The sequence below is a fragment of the Ovis aries genome, chromosome 18 (assembly GCF_016772045.2).
Source record: "Ovis aries strain OAR_USU_Benz2616 breed Rambouillet chromosome 18, ARS-UI_Ramb_v3.0, whole genome shotgun sequence".
Lineage (NCBI taxonomy): Eukaryota > Metazoa > Chordata > Mammalia > Artiodactyla > Bovidae > Ovis > Ovis aries.
The window spans coordinates 25,944,525-25,959,341 of NC_056071.1; the positions used below are offsets into that span (position 1 = coordinate 25,944,525).

General features: G+C 45.1%; 1 protein-coding gene across 1 annotated transcript in view; it reads right to left on the reverse strand.

Annotated features, from left to right (window-relative positions):
• The window catches only part of ENTREP2 (endosomal transmembrane epsin interactor 2), a 123,676-nt gene that overhangs the window by 27,655 nt on the left and 81,204 nt on the right, over window positions 1–14,817 (reverse strand). The window contains exon 3 of the mRNA XM_027957142.3: window positions 7,616–7,750. Coding sequence (XP_027812943.2) covers window positions 7,616–7,750 — 135 coding nt within the window. The remainder of the gene's footprint in view (window positions 1–7,615; window positions 7,751–14,817) is intronic.

Consider the following 14,817-nt stretch of genomic DNA (forward strand, 5'->3'; position numbering starts at 1 on the left):
TGAGGCAGGTGAGGAAGAGAGGCAGAGGATATGATGGATAGGGGACTTGGTAATTAACAGGAGGGAGTAAAAGAGAAAAAACAGTCACCCCCATGGCCTGAGCAGGGGCAGCTCTTCCAAGATGGGCGGGCTGCATGGGGTGTGGAACTGTTGGGAACAGTGAGGAAGAACTCATTGGGGTCCATCGAGTCTGAGAGGGCTGTGGTTCTCTGTGTGGAGGGAGCTGAGTGTGTCTGGGCTGGACTCTGAGACATGCAGGGGTGGGGACAACACCAGGGAGGCAGCTGAACTTGCCCAGCAAGGGTGTGCTCGGCTAGGAGAGATGAGAGTCTGAATCAGAACCCAGAAAATGAAGTGAAAGTGTTAGCTGTTCAGTCATGTCAGATTCTTTGTGACCCCGTGGACTACAGCCCATCAGGCTCCTCTGTCCATGGGATTCTCCAGGCAAGATACTGGAGTGGGTTGCCATTCCCTTCTCCAGGGATCTTCTCGACTCAGGGATTGAACCCAGGTCTTCTGCATTGCAGGCAGACTCTTAACCATATGAGCCACCAGGAGAAGTCCTGAGAACCCAGAGCTGGATCCTAATTCTGGAGCAGAAAGAGTCTATAAAGAAGATCTAGATGAGGATGAACAGAGAGAAGGGAAACCAGAGCGGTGGGCATATAAATGGGCAAATGCACCAGTGCATGAGGTTTCCACACCCCTGGCCCAACACTCCCAGCAGACAATGAGTGATGACAGGGACGAGCCAAACCCCACACCATGTTTCACAGATGTGTGCCAGAACCTGGACTCACAAGATGTGTGGGGCTTAACAAAACTTGCTTGCAAACTTGGATGCAAAGCAAAGGTCAACAAACTAACACTAAGACACAAGCATATGGGGTTATCCAACCACAGTGCAGTTACGTTTGCTGTGAATGACAGGAAAACAACTGATTAAGCCCTCTTTACCTCCGCAAATTCACAACACATGGTGGAATAACTCAGGGATTAAAAAGTGAATCATAATGAAAATGAGATTCTCCAGGCAAGAATACTGGAATTGCTGTTTCCTTCTCCAGGGGATCTTCCTGATTCAGGGATTGAACTAGAGTCTCCTGCATTGGCAGGTGAATTCTTTACCATTGCACATGGAAGCCTCTGGGTACATATACATAAATATTTACATATTAAATTAAATATATATTAAAGAGTCAAATTTTAGCAAATGCTGCATCTATTAAGTATGCATGCATGTATTTATACATACACATATGTGTATGTATATGTACATATATACAAATATATAAATACATATAAATTTTAGCATACACACATCTCAATAGATGTAGCATTTTTGCTAAAGTTTAACACTCTTTAATGGCAAATTCTAAGCAAAACAATAATAAAATGGGATTCCCTAAGCCTGGAAAATACTATTTAGTCCCAGAAAATTTCAATAAACATTATTCCTAATTATTGAACACATTTCCTTTAAAATCAGGAAGGAATAAAACAGATAAACAACAAGGACCTTATGTATAGCACAGGCAACTACACTCACCATCTTGTAATAACCTATAGTGGTTGAAAGAATTTGAGTCACTTTGCTATACACTTGAAACTACATTGTATACAACATTGTAATTTACATTACACAACATTGTAAATAAACTATACCTCAATAAAAATAAAGTAAAATAAATCAGGAAGAAAATAAGATGTCTGGCTCAAGCCCTATTCAATACTGTGCTGAAGAGTCCCTGCCAGTTCGGGAAGATAGGAAAAATGAAGAAAAATCAATAAGCAACGTAAAGACTGGAAAGGAAGAAGCATACTGCCATTATTTCCAGATAAGGTAACCCACTAAATAGAAAACCCCAAGCAATCTATGGGCAAACTGTCAGAGTAAATGGAGTTATCAGTAACTGGACGCACGACCAATGAACAGAAGTAAATGTGTTTCTCTATACAAACATTTTAAAATCAGAAAATGTTCTTCAAAAAACTCTACTTTTCCCGTAGTGGGACAAAACTATATGACATCTAGGAATGTATCTAACAAGAATTATACCAGTTTTCTTGAAAAACATGACAGAAGGATAAATAAACGGAAAGATACACCAAAAATGACCATTCTCAGAAAACGAACCTAAAAATGCAATGCAGTTACAAATGAATGGCTTCGTGTGTCTAAGACAGAGAGAGAAATGGGGAAGGAGGAGGGGGGCCAGGGGAGAGTCCACAAAGGACAGAGAAGAGCCAAGATCATTTTGAGAAGAAAAAAGGGGGGCTGATCCTACCAAACACACGCTTAATAAAGAAACAGCATTTAACATAATGTGCTATTGACAATGAGTCAAGCCATACATCAACACAGAAGAAAAGAGACCCCAGAAATAAATGTCTTTAGATACAGATACTCAATACATAACCACATGACTAAATGACCACTAACCTGAGCTGTAACAGCTGATGATGATCTATCAGTGAAAAACAAAACTAGGTCATATCTCACGCCACGTGCATAACTGAGACCCAGGTGGATAAATGAGCTAAACATGAAAAGCAAAGTTTTAAAACTTGTGGGAAAAAAGTCCAGGAAGTTTGTCTGACCTCAGGATGGGAAAATATTTCTTAAAAGCAATATAGAAAGGACACTTCCAACAGGAAATGAGTCTGACTGCACTGAAACTGAAAACTTGTCTCTGAAAAATGACATCCAAAATGAAATGAAATGACATCCCAAACAAAACTGAATGACAAGTCTCAGAGTGCATGAAATTTTTATGACTAAGGTCATTGTTTAGAACAGAGAACCCAACAGGAAGACAGACAAAACAGGTGACTCACTGATGAGAAACACAAATGGCCAATACATTGACAATACGAGACAAGTCAAGAAGAATCTATGGCAAGAACTCTTGGCAAGGATGTGACTGAAGCAAAGGTACTTCTTCCCCCAGCCGTGAGAATGTTACCCCTTTGTAGAGAAATGGGATGTTTTGTAAAAGGGAAGATGGACCCTCCTTACATCCTGGCAGATGTGCCCACTGAAAAGACACAGTATGTGAGCCCAGGCTGATGACTGCTGACTAATTCTAGCACTGTTATAATAGGCTTCCCTGGAGGCTCAGTGGTACGTTGTCTGCCTGCCAATGCAGGAGACGTCGGTTTGATCCCTGGGTTGGGATGATGCCCTGGAGAAGGGAATGGCAATCCACTCCAGTATTCTTGCCTGGAGAATTCCATGGACAGAGACTCGCACGCGACAGTCTATGGGGTTGCAAAGAGTTGGACACGACTGAGCGACTAACACACACAAGTAAATCAACTACACTTCAACAAAAAAATAAAAACAATAAATAAATAAGTAAATAAAAAGGCTGTGCAAAGCAGGTCACAAAGGATGGCCCCCAGAAAAGCCACACTGGGGTCAAGTGTAAAAGACCACTGTTAGGTATCACTCCTCCACTGAGTCGTCTTTCTGGCAGGAATTCTGCTCCCTCAGTCAAGATTCTGTCCTGTGGCCCCTCTGATCTTGGGCCTCTCTGCAAGGGCCTGGGAACAGTAAACCCCTGCAGACGGTTATGCTCCACTCAGCCATGGTCATCTCCTCCTTTCCTTGAGCTGCTATAACCAGTGTGTGTTGATTTGTGAATGAAGTCAGATCCCTAAACGCATGTCGGAACACCTGCACGGGCCTGTCTCCATCTTTCTGGTCTTGCTTTCATGTCTCTCTTCACCCACCACTCATCCGTCACCTGGACACTTTACAGCTTGAGGTACTGACGTATGACAGATGAATGACAGAGTGAGCATACTCTAAACACAGAATCCAATGAGTTTTGACACATGTGCACACCTGCATAGCCACCACCACGATCAAGGGAGAGAATCTACCCATGGCCCCAGGATTACTTCCGGCTCCTTTGTTACAAGTAATTCTCCACCTTCACATTCCCTTCTGCTGGTTTTACACGTTTTTTCCAATGGCCTCATCATTCAATTATTATTGAAACATTTCCCATCCTGCGTACTTTCCTCTTAATGCCCTCTTCCCCCCAGCATATTGGTGCTAATTCAGAGTGCTGAACACAACTAAGTGCTTTAGAGACAACCTCTGGTCTCAGGGAGTGGACTCTGTGCTGTCTCCTCCAGGTTGTGTATGCAAAACCACAACCTGCTCTCTGTCCCCCACTCAAGGCAATGGGGCTCCTCTGAAGCCCCTAGTTTTGTCTGGGGTGTAGAGTGAAGATCAGGTCTATTATTATTCATCTTGGGACCACCTCAGACTAAACAGCCGGCCCTCTTCATGATCCTCCTCTTCTCAGACCCTGACATGGAGCCTCAAAAGATCCCACAGTTGAGGGCAGAGGGCTGGGGACCACCTGCTGTGGGTCCTTATCTGAATGTGCCAAAGGCTGGGGGGTCCTCGTGTGAGGGGCCCACCCATGTGGCCCAGCACTCAAGCCCTGCAGCCTCCACCCCGCACCCCACCTCCCTAGCTAACAGAAAGACAATTTTCTTCAGCTACATCACAGCACATCCCCTGGCGATGGCTTCAGGGTGTCCACTTGGGGAGGGTCCAGGGCAGCGGTCTGGGAGGAAGAGGGGAGCATCTTGAAGCTGTGTTTGACGAGCATGTTGCCTTAGACCTTAGAAATGTCCACTGTCAGGACATCCCTGGTGGTCTAGGGTTAGGACTCTGTGTTTCCACTGCAGGAGGCTGTCCTAGCCTGAGGACTGGAGAAACACCGAATGATGGAGAGGGGCTCATTCATCCAGGCGAAGGCTTGACCCTCCACCCTTCCCCACCAGGAGGAGAGGTTCTGCCTGTGGGTGAACTGCAGCATCAGCTCTTCCCTGATGTCCAGCCTGCTGCCTACCCTGACCATCCTGGACTTGTTGGCCTTCACACTCCGTCACAAAATATCAATGTTCACTTATTCTCAGAAGCATTTTTATTTCTTCAGCATGGTTAAAAACATACTCAAGATTAAACAATAAGTCTATTTTTCAGGCCCCTAGGTTTTTAGGAAATTGTCTTGCTGGGTTTCCTTTTTTTTTTTTTTTTTCCTTTAACTTCCTTAGAGACAAAGAAAAGAATCTTCAAGAGAAGTAAGCTTATAAACTCAACAACTGATTGATTCCTGGAAAGTTGTATTTCCTTATCCATTGATAAGGTTTCTTTGGATAATTTGTTTTACTACAGCTCCATAAATTAAACCAGATACTTGAAGAAAACAAACAAACAAAAAAAGATATTTACCTCTGTTTTCAATTAGAATTACATCATTATAATATAACTGTAATGATAACCGGGGATATAGCAAAGAATAAAGTTGGGATGGATATAATATCAACCCATGATGAGTCATATTCCATCAGTTATGATTCCAATTTTTGCAGTCTTTTAAAACTTCTGTTAATATTGATCAGAAAATATGTCACAATCTTATGTTGCGTTTGACTTGGCGAAGACCACCATTAACCTACCAAAACATATTTTTATCATTTATCTTGTCACTAGACATTATTAGGAAGTGAAAGATAGTCAGAGTGTTAGTTGTGTCCGACTCTTTGTGACCCCATAGACTGTAGCCCATCAGGCTCCTCTGTCTGTGGAATTCTCCCTGTGATCTGGGGTTTAGACGTGGTGGGAAATCTTCAAAGAGACCCAGGGAGCAGGGGGGTTTCAGAGCCTCCAAACCCTCAAGAACAATCTGAGGGACCAGAGAAGCAGCATTGCCATCATCTTCCAGGCTCCAGAGATATTCCTTATCAGACTGGAAGAAGAATCGGGGACCACACTCCTTGTGACACAGGGCAGGTGCTGGGGGCCAGGTCCCTTCCACATCGGGCCTCAGGCACCTCCTCCCTCTCTGTGGCCACTGCTCTTTTTGCCAGCCAGTTTCCCAGGGCATGGGAATTCACAGAGAGCTCCCCTGACAGACTGGTCACCATTTCCAGCATCTGAAGTGTCTCCTCCAGTGGACCCACCACAGGCCCCTGTTCCAGACAGTGACACTGCCCTCTGTGCCCGCCAGGTGTTAGGTGTTCCTCCAGAGCCTCCAGATCCCCACATATTGCGGCCCACATACACATACTACAGGGTCCCTATTATATAATGTAGTGTTAGTGGTAAAGAACCTGCCTGCCAATGCAGGAGAAGATGCCAAGAGACTCAGGTTCGATTTCTGGGTTGAGAAGATCCCCTGGAAGAGGGCATGGCAACCCACTCCAGTACTCTTGCCTGGAGAATCCCATGGACAGAGGAGCCTGGTGGGCCACAGTCCGTGAGGTCGCAACGAGCCAGACACGACTGAAGTAACTTAGCGGGCATGTGCCATAGTGCCACCCATCAGGGGCTCCTTGCACTGTAGCCATATTTTTTCAGAAAAAGTTTAGCAGTTTAGTTTCAGGGAAAAGAGGAAAAGAATTGGGTTCATTGTTCAGATGCCTGTGTAAGTGGCCAATTTTGATTTTCAGGAGCAGGAAAAACTTGTAGGGAGAAAAAGAAACAAGTGATACAAACAATTTTCCATGCCATTAAAGAAAAATCAGATGCTGTACATAAGAATAGACTGCCATGGGAAACTGTAACATTTCTTGCTCCAAATATCTTTAAAAAGGCAAAATAAGTACCCATCTGTTCTCTGATGGTATAATAGCAAAAATGTTGGCTCAGCCATAAAAAAGAATGAAATAATGCCATTTGCAGCAACATGGATGCAACTAGAGATGATCATCCTAAGTAAGTCAGAAAGAGAAAGACAAATACCAAATGATACCACTTATACACAGAATCTAAAATATGGCACAAATGAACATATCTGTGATCTAGAAACTGACTCACAGACATAGAAAACAGACTTGTGGTTGCCAAAGGGAAGGGGAAGGATTGGGAGTTTGGGATTAGCAGATGCAAACTATTATATATAGGATGGATAAACAACAAGGTGCTATTGTATAGCATGGGGAGCTATACTCAACATCTTGTGATAAACCATAATGGAAAAGAATATGAAAAAGAATGTACCTATAACTAAGTCAATTGGCTGTACATCAGAAATTAAACAAAACACTGTAACTCAAGTAGAGTTCAATAAAATCAAACGCTGGAACAGCAGTGACCCATGTCATATCAATATTTGTGTCGACCTCTTTCAACCATTCACCAGTGCTTCACAGAGGTTGGAGGCAGAAAGTAAAATGGTTAAACTGGAAAATTCAAAAAACAAAACCTTTAAAGTGGAAATTTCTAATTGTTTAAGGGGTTTCCCTGGTGGCTCAGATGGTAAAGAATCTGCCTGCAGAGCAGGAGACTTGGGTTTGATCCCTGGGTCGGGAAGATTCCCTGGAGGAAGAAATAGGAACCCACTCCAGTATTCTTGCCTGAAGAATCCGATGGACAGAGGAGCCTGGTGGGCTACAATCCATGGGGTCGCACAGAGTTGGACATGACTAAGCAACTTTCACTGTTTACAATGCTCTCCAGAAAGATGTCCCCTGTTGCACGTGTCCAGCTGCAGGGACCAAGAACTGAAAGGAACATGGTTAAAAGAACATTCCCAGGAGAAATCTCAGGGATGGGGTGGGAGGCAGGAGCGAGTGAAGCCTGGGTCACCTTCAAGGTCAGTCGCACAGCGTTGCAGTCCTCGCGCAGCGGGTTTAGCTTCAGCGTCTCCCCAAGGTTGCTGCAGCCGGACACTTGGTGCTGGGTCTCACAGCAGACACATACCTCCACACTGTCAAACTTGATCTGGATGGGGGAACACGGACAGAGCTCAAGGTTAGAACCTGGCGTGTGGTTCCTAATGATGAGGAACACGGGACAAGCATCCTATCTCATTTTCTTTATATAATAAAGTCAAGATGATTTTTTTTAACAGACAAAACCCACCAGAAATACCATTAGGAATTATTTAAAATTCTTATTTTCAAAAGCAATTAATAAAAAAATAAAATTTAAGAAACCTAAGCTATAAAGTTAGGGTTTCTTCCCCGGTGGCTCAGACAGTAAAGTGTCTGTCTACAATGAGGGAGACCAGGGTTCAATCCCTGGTTTGGGAAGATCCCCTGGAGAAGGAAACGGCAATCCACTCCAGCACTATTGCCTGGAAAATCCCATGGACAGAGGAGCCTGGTAGGCTACAGTCCAAGGGGTCGCAAAGAGTTGGACACGACTGAGTGACTTAACTAACTGTGGTGGTAAAGAACCCACCTGACAATGCAGGAAACATGTGTTTAGTCCCTGGATTGGGAAGATTCCCCTGGAGGAGGAAATGGCAACCCAGTCCAGTATTCTTGCCCGAGGAATCCTATAGACAGAGGAGCCTGGTGGGCCACAGTCCATAGGGTTGCAAAGAGTCAGACACAACTGAAGTGACTCACCACACATGCACTCACATAGTAGAGATTAAAAGAGTATGGGTTAGCTCTACAGCCATAAATGTGCAAATCTAGAGGACACAGATAACTTCCTAGCAAAATACAAGCTATGATACCTAGTCCATAAGTAAACCTAAAGATCAATAACCATAAAACAGATTAGAAAGTCCAAAATGGTATTTCAGGCTGAGTTTGCTACTGCTATTGCTAAGTCACTTCAGTCGTGTCAGACTCTGTGCGACCCCATAGATGGCAGCCCACCAGGCTCCCCCGTCCCTGGGATTCTTCAGGCAAGAACACTGGAGTGGGTTGCCATTTTCTTCTCCATGCATGAAAGTGAAAAGTGAAAGTGAAGTCGCTCAGTCGTGTCTGACTCTTCGCAACCCCATGGACTGCAGCCCACCAGGCTCCTCTGTCCATGGAATTTTCCAGGCAAGAGTACTGGAGTGGGGTGCCATTGCCTTCTCTGAGGCTGAGTTTGCTCTGACCTTTAATGAAAAGATAATTCCTATGTTTTAAAACAATTTCAGAGCAGGAGATAAAGAAGAAAATACCACAGTTACCTTATAAAGCTAGTTTAACCTTACCCACAATTCTGAAAAGGAAAAACAAAAGCTCCCCACTCCTACCACAAACCAAAAGATCAGCTTCTCCTTTCAAACATGAGACTATTCTAAGCAAAACAGTGGCTCCTTGAATCCAAAGCTGTATTAAAGGAATTATATTCCACTGCTGTACTAAAAAGTACTCTTGAATGCAAACTACACAGCCCAAGTCTAAATGCCTTAAACAAGAAAGGGAATTTATAGATTCATAAAACAAAAGAGTCCAGGGTTTGGAATTCAGGCATGGTGGCAAGCAGGTACTGAAATGTTCTCAGAGCTTTCTCAGTCTCCACGTGTCCTTTCCTTAGGGTTGGCTGTATGCTCAGAAGGAATCTCCTAAAAATATGTCCAAAAGCTGGAAGCTTAGCAGCCTTAGTGGTCAGTGTGTATGTTCTAAATGCTACAGCCCCAGGCCTGGCTGGCTGTGCAGCACAAGGGAGAGAGGAAAACTTAGTTCTGTTAAACACCATGTACTTACTTGTTCCCAAAGCCTAGGTTATCTTGAAAAATATCCACGTTTCATTTTAGAAATAGGATTCTGGAACAGCGGTAAATCAATCAAGAAAATCTGTTCCAGGGACAAATCAAAGGAGAAAAATCATACGATCTTATAAATAGATCTCAAAAAACTAGTGCCTCAAATTTAGCAGGCATTCATGGTAAAAACTCTGAGTCACTTTCAAGAATAGGAGAAAATGACTTAAATCTGATAAGGTTTTTACTCGGCAAATATCAAAAGCAAATAACATTTTAAAAATATGCATTTGTTTTGAAGGACTGCACTGGGCCTTTGTTGGTGTGCACAGCCTTCCTTCGGTAGTTGTGATACATAGGCTCTGCTGCCCTACAGCATGTGGAATCTTCCCAGACCAGAGATTGAACCTGTGACACCTGCACTGGTAGGTGGATTAACCCCTGGACCATCAGGGAAATCCACAAAAAGCATTTTAACTGGAGAAATATGAAGGCAATTCCACTAAGATCAGGAATGACACGGAGGAATGACACCCATGGCCACAATTCTGCACTGTTTTAGGAGCGCTTGCTAATTTAAAGATAAGAAATGACTGTAAACTTGTGTAAATACTGGAGAAGATAGAACTGTCTTTCCAAATGTGATCGAATATCTAAAAACAATCTAAGAGACTACACTAAAAATGATGGGAATTAAGAGTATTTGTTCAAAGAAAACCCAGAAGAAATGCCCCATGTAAGTGATTTAAACAACCATGAGGGCACGATTTTCTGAGTCTGCTTATGAGTCTATCCACAACTCTACTCTTTTTCCATCTAACAAACACTTTGCTTGTTTCACTAAAGAGTATTTGTTGCATTGGTTATAATAAATATGATACTGTGCTGTGTTTAGTCGCTCAGTCCTGTCTGACTCTCTGTGACCTCATGGGCTGTAGCCCACCAGGCTCCTCTGTCCATTGGTATTCTCCAGGCAAGAATGCTGGAGTGGGTTGCCATGCCCTCCTCCAGGGGATCTTCCCAACCCAGGGATCAAACCTAGGTCTCCTGCATTGCAGGTGGATTCTTTACCATCTGAGTCACCAGGGAAGACAATGCTGGAGTGGATAGCCTATCCCTTCCCCAGAGGAGGGGATCTTCCCAAACCAGGAATTGAACCAGGGGTTCCCGAATTGCAGGCAGATTCTTTACCAGCTGAGCTACCCAGGAAGCCCAAATATGATACTATTAACAACCAATTAAAAATAAAAGTGGCAAAAATATTCTATTCAAAGTAACAATAACAACAGATAAGAGATTAAACATGGAAATTTAATGACCTATGTGAAGCTATGTATAAAATGCTATTAAATGGCAAAAACTCAGGTACAGGAGATGTGGGTCATTCTATCTGGCACCCATACCACGGAGCCCTCCTCCCAGACAGGAGAGTTTTTTTGGGAATCTTCTACTTTTCCCAGAAAGGCTTCCCTGGCCAGCACGCCAGAGAGAGAGCAGGCAGGTGTCCCAGGCTCCACACGTAGGACATGATGCCTTCACAGGGCACTCTAAGTGGAAGCTTGAGGCGTGCACTGAACCAGCTCCACCCTGGCTCTGTAAGTAGCAGACATGAACCACTTCCAGAAGGGCAGGAGCTGGGCTCTGGGGGCAGCATCCAGAGCCCATGGTCAGCGTGGTCAGACACAAGCTCAGGGCTGATGACAGGGTCACTCCCAACAGCAGCTCCTCAATATGATTTGGAACACTGCTCCCTTCCTGGCTTTGTAGCCCCCAAATCTGATTTCTGGTCATCCTGGAGACTGAACTTTAGGGGGTCCCATAATAAATCCTTCAGATGGATAACAGCTCCAGTTGTTTCTTTCAAACTCAGAACTGGGACTGACACATACAGCCTGAATCCGTGGAGGGCAGGGTTGGCTCCCACGTGGAAATCTGGGACATCTCCAAAATGCTGGCCCTTGCCAGAGATGCACAGATGGTTCAGCAGTAAAGAATCTGCCTGCCAATGCAGGAGATGCAGGTTCAATCCCTGGGTTGGGAAGATCCCCTGGAGAAGGAAATGGCAACCCGTTGCAGTATTCTTGCCTCAAGAATCTCAGGGACAGAGGAGCCTGGTGGACTACAGTCCATGGGGTCGCAAAGAGTTGGACACGACTGAGCACTCACCCACTCTGGAATCCAAGCTGAGTCCCACGGGGGTGCATGTGCGAAAGTGTTTTAAAGACTATTTGGAATAATAAACATTCAAGAATTTAGCCCCCAAATTGGGAAAGAATGGTAACCAGAGAAGTAGATGTCTTAACAGACTAAAGGTCAGCTGAGGACATCTAGGTGGCTTGAAATAGCTGCCATCTCTTTCAGATGCTCAACTGGACTGAGGTTCCTGGTCTCCCTCACCCACTGATGACTCTGGTAAAGATTCCAAGACCTGGAGAGAAAAGTCTAGTTGGAACACCTTGGCTGAGAAACGATGATGCACACATTGGGGTGGAGGTAAGCTGCCCCCAAGAACACAGGACAAATGTCCTTCCAAAAGCTGCTCTGGCTTAGAGTCCAATCAACCCATAAAAGTAAGCCATAGGGTCTTCCTTGGTGGTCCAGTGGCTGAGAATCTGCCTGCGAATCAGGGGACACAAGTTCAATCCCTGGTGAGGGAACTAAAATCCCACATCCTTTGGGACAACTAAGCCTGCAAGCCACAACTACTGAAGCCCATGCACACCCTAGAGCTATGCTCCCCAACAAGACAAGCCACTGCAATAAGAAGCCTGCGCACCACAGCTAGAGAGTAGCCTGTTTGCTGAAACTAGATAAAGTCTAGGCAGCAACAGAGACCTAGTGCAGCCAAAAATAAATAAATAAATACATTTACAATGAAGCCATGAGGAAGGCACCAAGCGGGTGTCTTCCTCTCTCCTTCCCGTGGAACATACTGGCCCTGAGCTCCCCCTGAAGCTGGCACCTGCCACACCCCTCAAGCAGGGGTCAATGCCTGGGGCTCCACTGAGTCCTTGAGCTCCTAGCACCGGGACAAAGTCTGGCTCTCCTGAGCGAGCCTGTGTCCCCACATCTCAAAAGCCTTGAGGAATGACTGCATATGACCATGGCCCCACCTTGGCATTGACTCTGAGGCTGCTAACGTAAATGGCTACACAGCTTTCTGGGGAGGGAGAAGAGAGAGACTGGGTTTGGGGGGGTGTGGGAAAAGGATGGTTCAGCACATCGAGTGACCCGTTATCAACCTCAGGGGATGGACGCTGACATTAATCTCGTCCTTCTGTTACTTCACTGAGGCTGTGATTAATTCTGAGACAAATTCTGGAAGCCTTCTGATGAGGTCTGTGACCTCGATGTCTTGGTGTGCGGGGGCCGGCAGATTTATCTCAGGATGTCCCTTTATGCTCGGGTCACTGGGACCCACGTGACAGAGCTTTGCGGTGATTTCGCATGAATCTCTTTGCAGCACTAAAAAGCCAGCCTGGCCCCCAACCCCTCTAATTAATGGCCTGTCAGTCTGACAGGGAGGAGAAAGGGCCCAGTGGAAAGGGAGGGCCAGGGGCCCGTGTGTGCGATGCTCCAGCCATGCCCAGCCTGACACTGAGTGGGGTGGGGGTCCTCAAGGCTGGGTTTGACCAGTTTTACTCCAGCACCTATGGCTTCAAACAGGCCAGGACCCTGAAAGTTCCCACTAGGTTTGTTCTTCCGGAGAAGGCAATGGCACCCCAGTCCAGTACTCTTGCCTGGAAAATCCCATGGGCAGAGGAGCCTGGTGGGCTGCAGTCCATGGGATCGCTGGGAGTTGGACACAACTGAGTGACCTCACTTTCACTTTTCACTTTCATGCACCGGAGAAGGACATGGCAACCCACTCCCATGTTCTTGCCTGGAGAATCCCAGGGACGGGGGAGCCTGGTGGGCTGCCGTCGATGGGGTCGCACAGAGTCGGACACGACTGAAGCGACTTAGCAGCAGCAGCAGCAGGCTTGTTCTTCTGCTGTTGTTCAGTTGCTAAGTCATGTCTGATTCTTTGTGACTCCATTGACTGCAGCACACCAGGCTTCCCTGTCCTTCACTTTCTACAGGAGATTGCTCAAACTGGTGTCCAGCCACCTCATCCTCTGTCATCTCCTTCTCTTCCTGCCCTCAATTTTTTCTAGCGTCAAGGTCTTTTCCAATGACTTGGCTCTTTGCACCAGATGGCCAAAGTACTCAAGCTTCAGCTTCGGCATCAGTCCTTGAGTTCTTCCCAATTCATTAAAATTTAAATTTTCATCTTTAAACTGACAGATTTTTTTTGTCCTCATATTGCTTTCACGATGCTGCTTTCCTCTGTCAAGGAAGCTTGACAGTGATGGTGGACCAATGTTTCTGAATCCCACTTTGCACATAATTAAGTGCACTGGAACACAGGCGTGCTGCTGATGACAGCAAAGCGCTACTCTGTTCTCTGGTTCTCATTGCACTTTAGAACATGCATTACAGGGTCAATGGGGAACATCCACTAACAAAATTTCCTTAAAACCAAGTCTGTTGAGGAGCTAAGGTTTTGTGTGTTTTTAAAAATTGTGTGTGTGTATAAAGCATCTAAGCCAAACAATATATAATTCCAGTAGATAGAAATTTTATTATAAAAATCATATAATTTAGCTTTTAAACCTTCCCTGACCTTTCGGGGAAAACTAGCACCTGCTTTTTATTCAGATCATCAGACATTTCACCTTTATTTTGGTCTTGCTTTCATCACAGTCTATCTGTGTGCTAATTTAGCTGTTGTCTCTGCAACAGATGCTCAAATTATTTGTGGAATAATAAATCTAACAGAGGGCACAGACTTTACATTTTTCATCACATGAGTGCCACTGCGAGAGAGACAGGCAGAGACAGACAGAAACAGAGAGACAGAGAGAGATAGGGAGTGACAGAGACAGGGTGAGACAGAGAGAAAGATAGAGACAGACAGAGACAGGGAGATATAGAAGGGGGGGTAGAGAGAGAGACAGAAGCAGAGAAAAAGAGACAGAGAGACAGACAGAGAGAGAGAGACAGAGATAGAAGGAGAGAGAGCACTAATCTACAAGTGGAGAATTTGAAGGGGTCATTGTAACCTTCCTGTCAGGGAGCCAGTTGTCCCCATAGGACATGGCAACAATTTCTGCCATCCTAGGAGTCTTTACAAGATCTTTTTGTTCAAATGACACTTTCAAGGGCGGCAGAAGTTGATAAATTATGAATGTTCACAGCAGCCTCCCTGCTGATCAGGGAAACGAGGCTGCTGGTCTTGATATGTTCCCACCACAGGAGAGGCCTGGAGCCAGCTGGACCGAGGGGGCGGGGACTCCATCTCCTCCCTGCCTTTTGT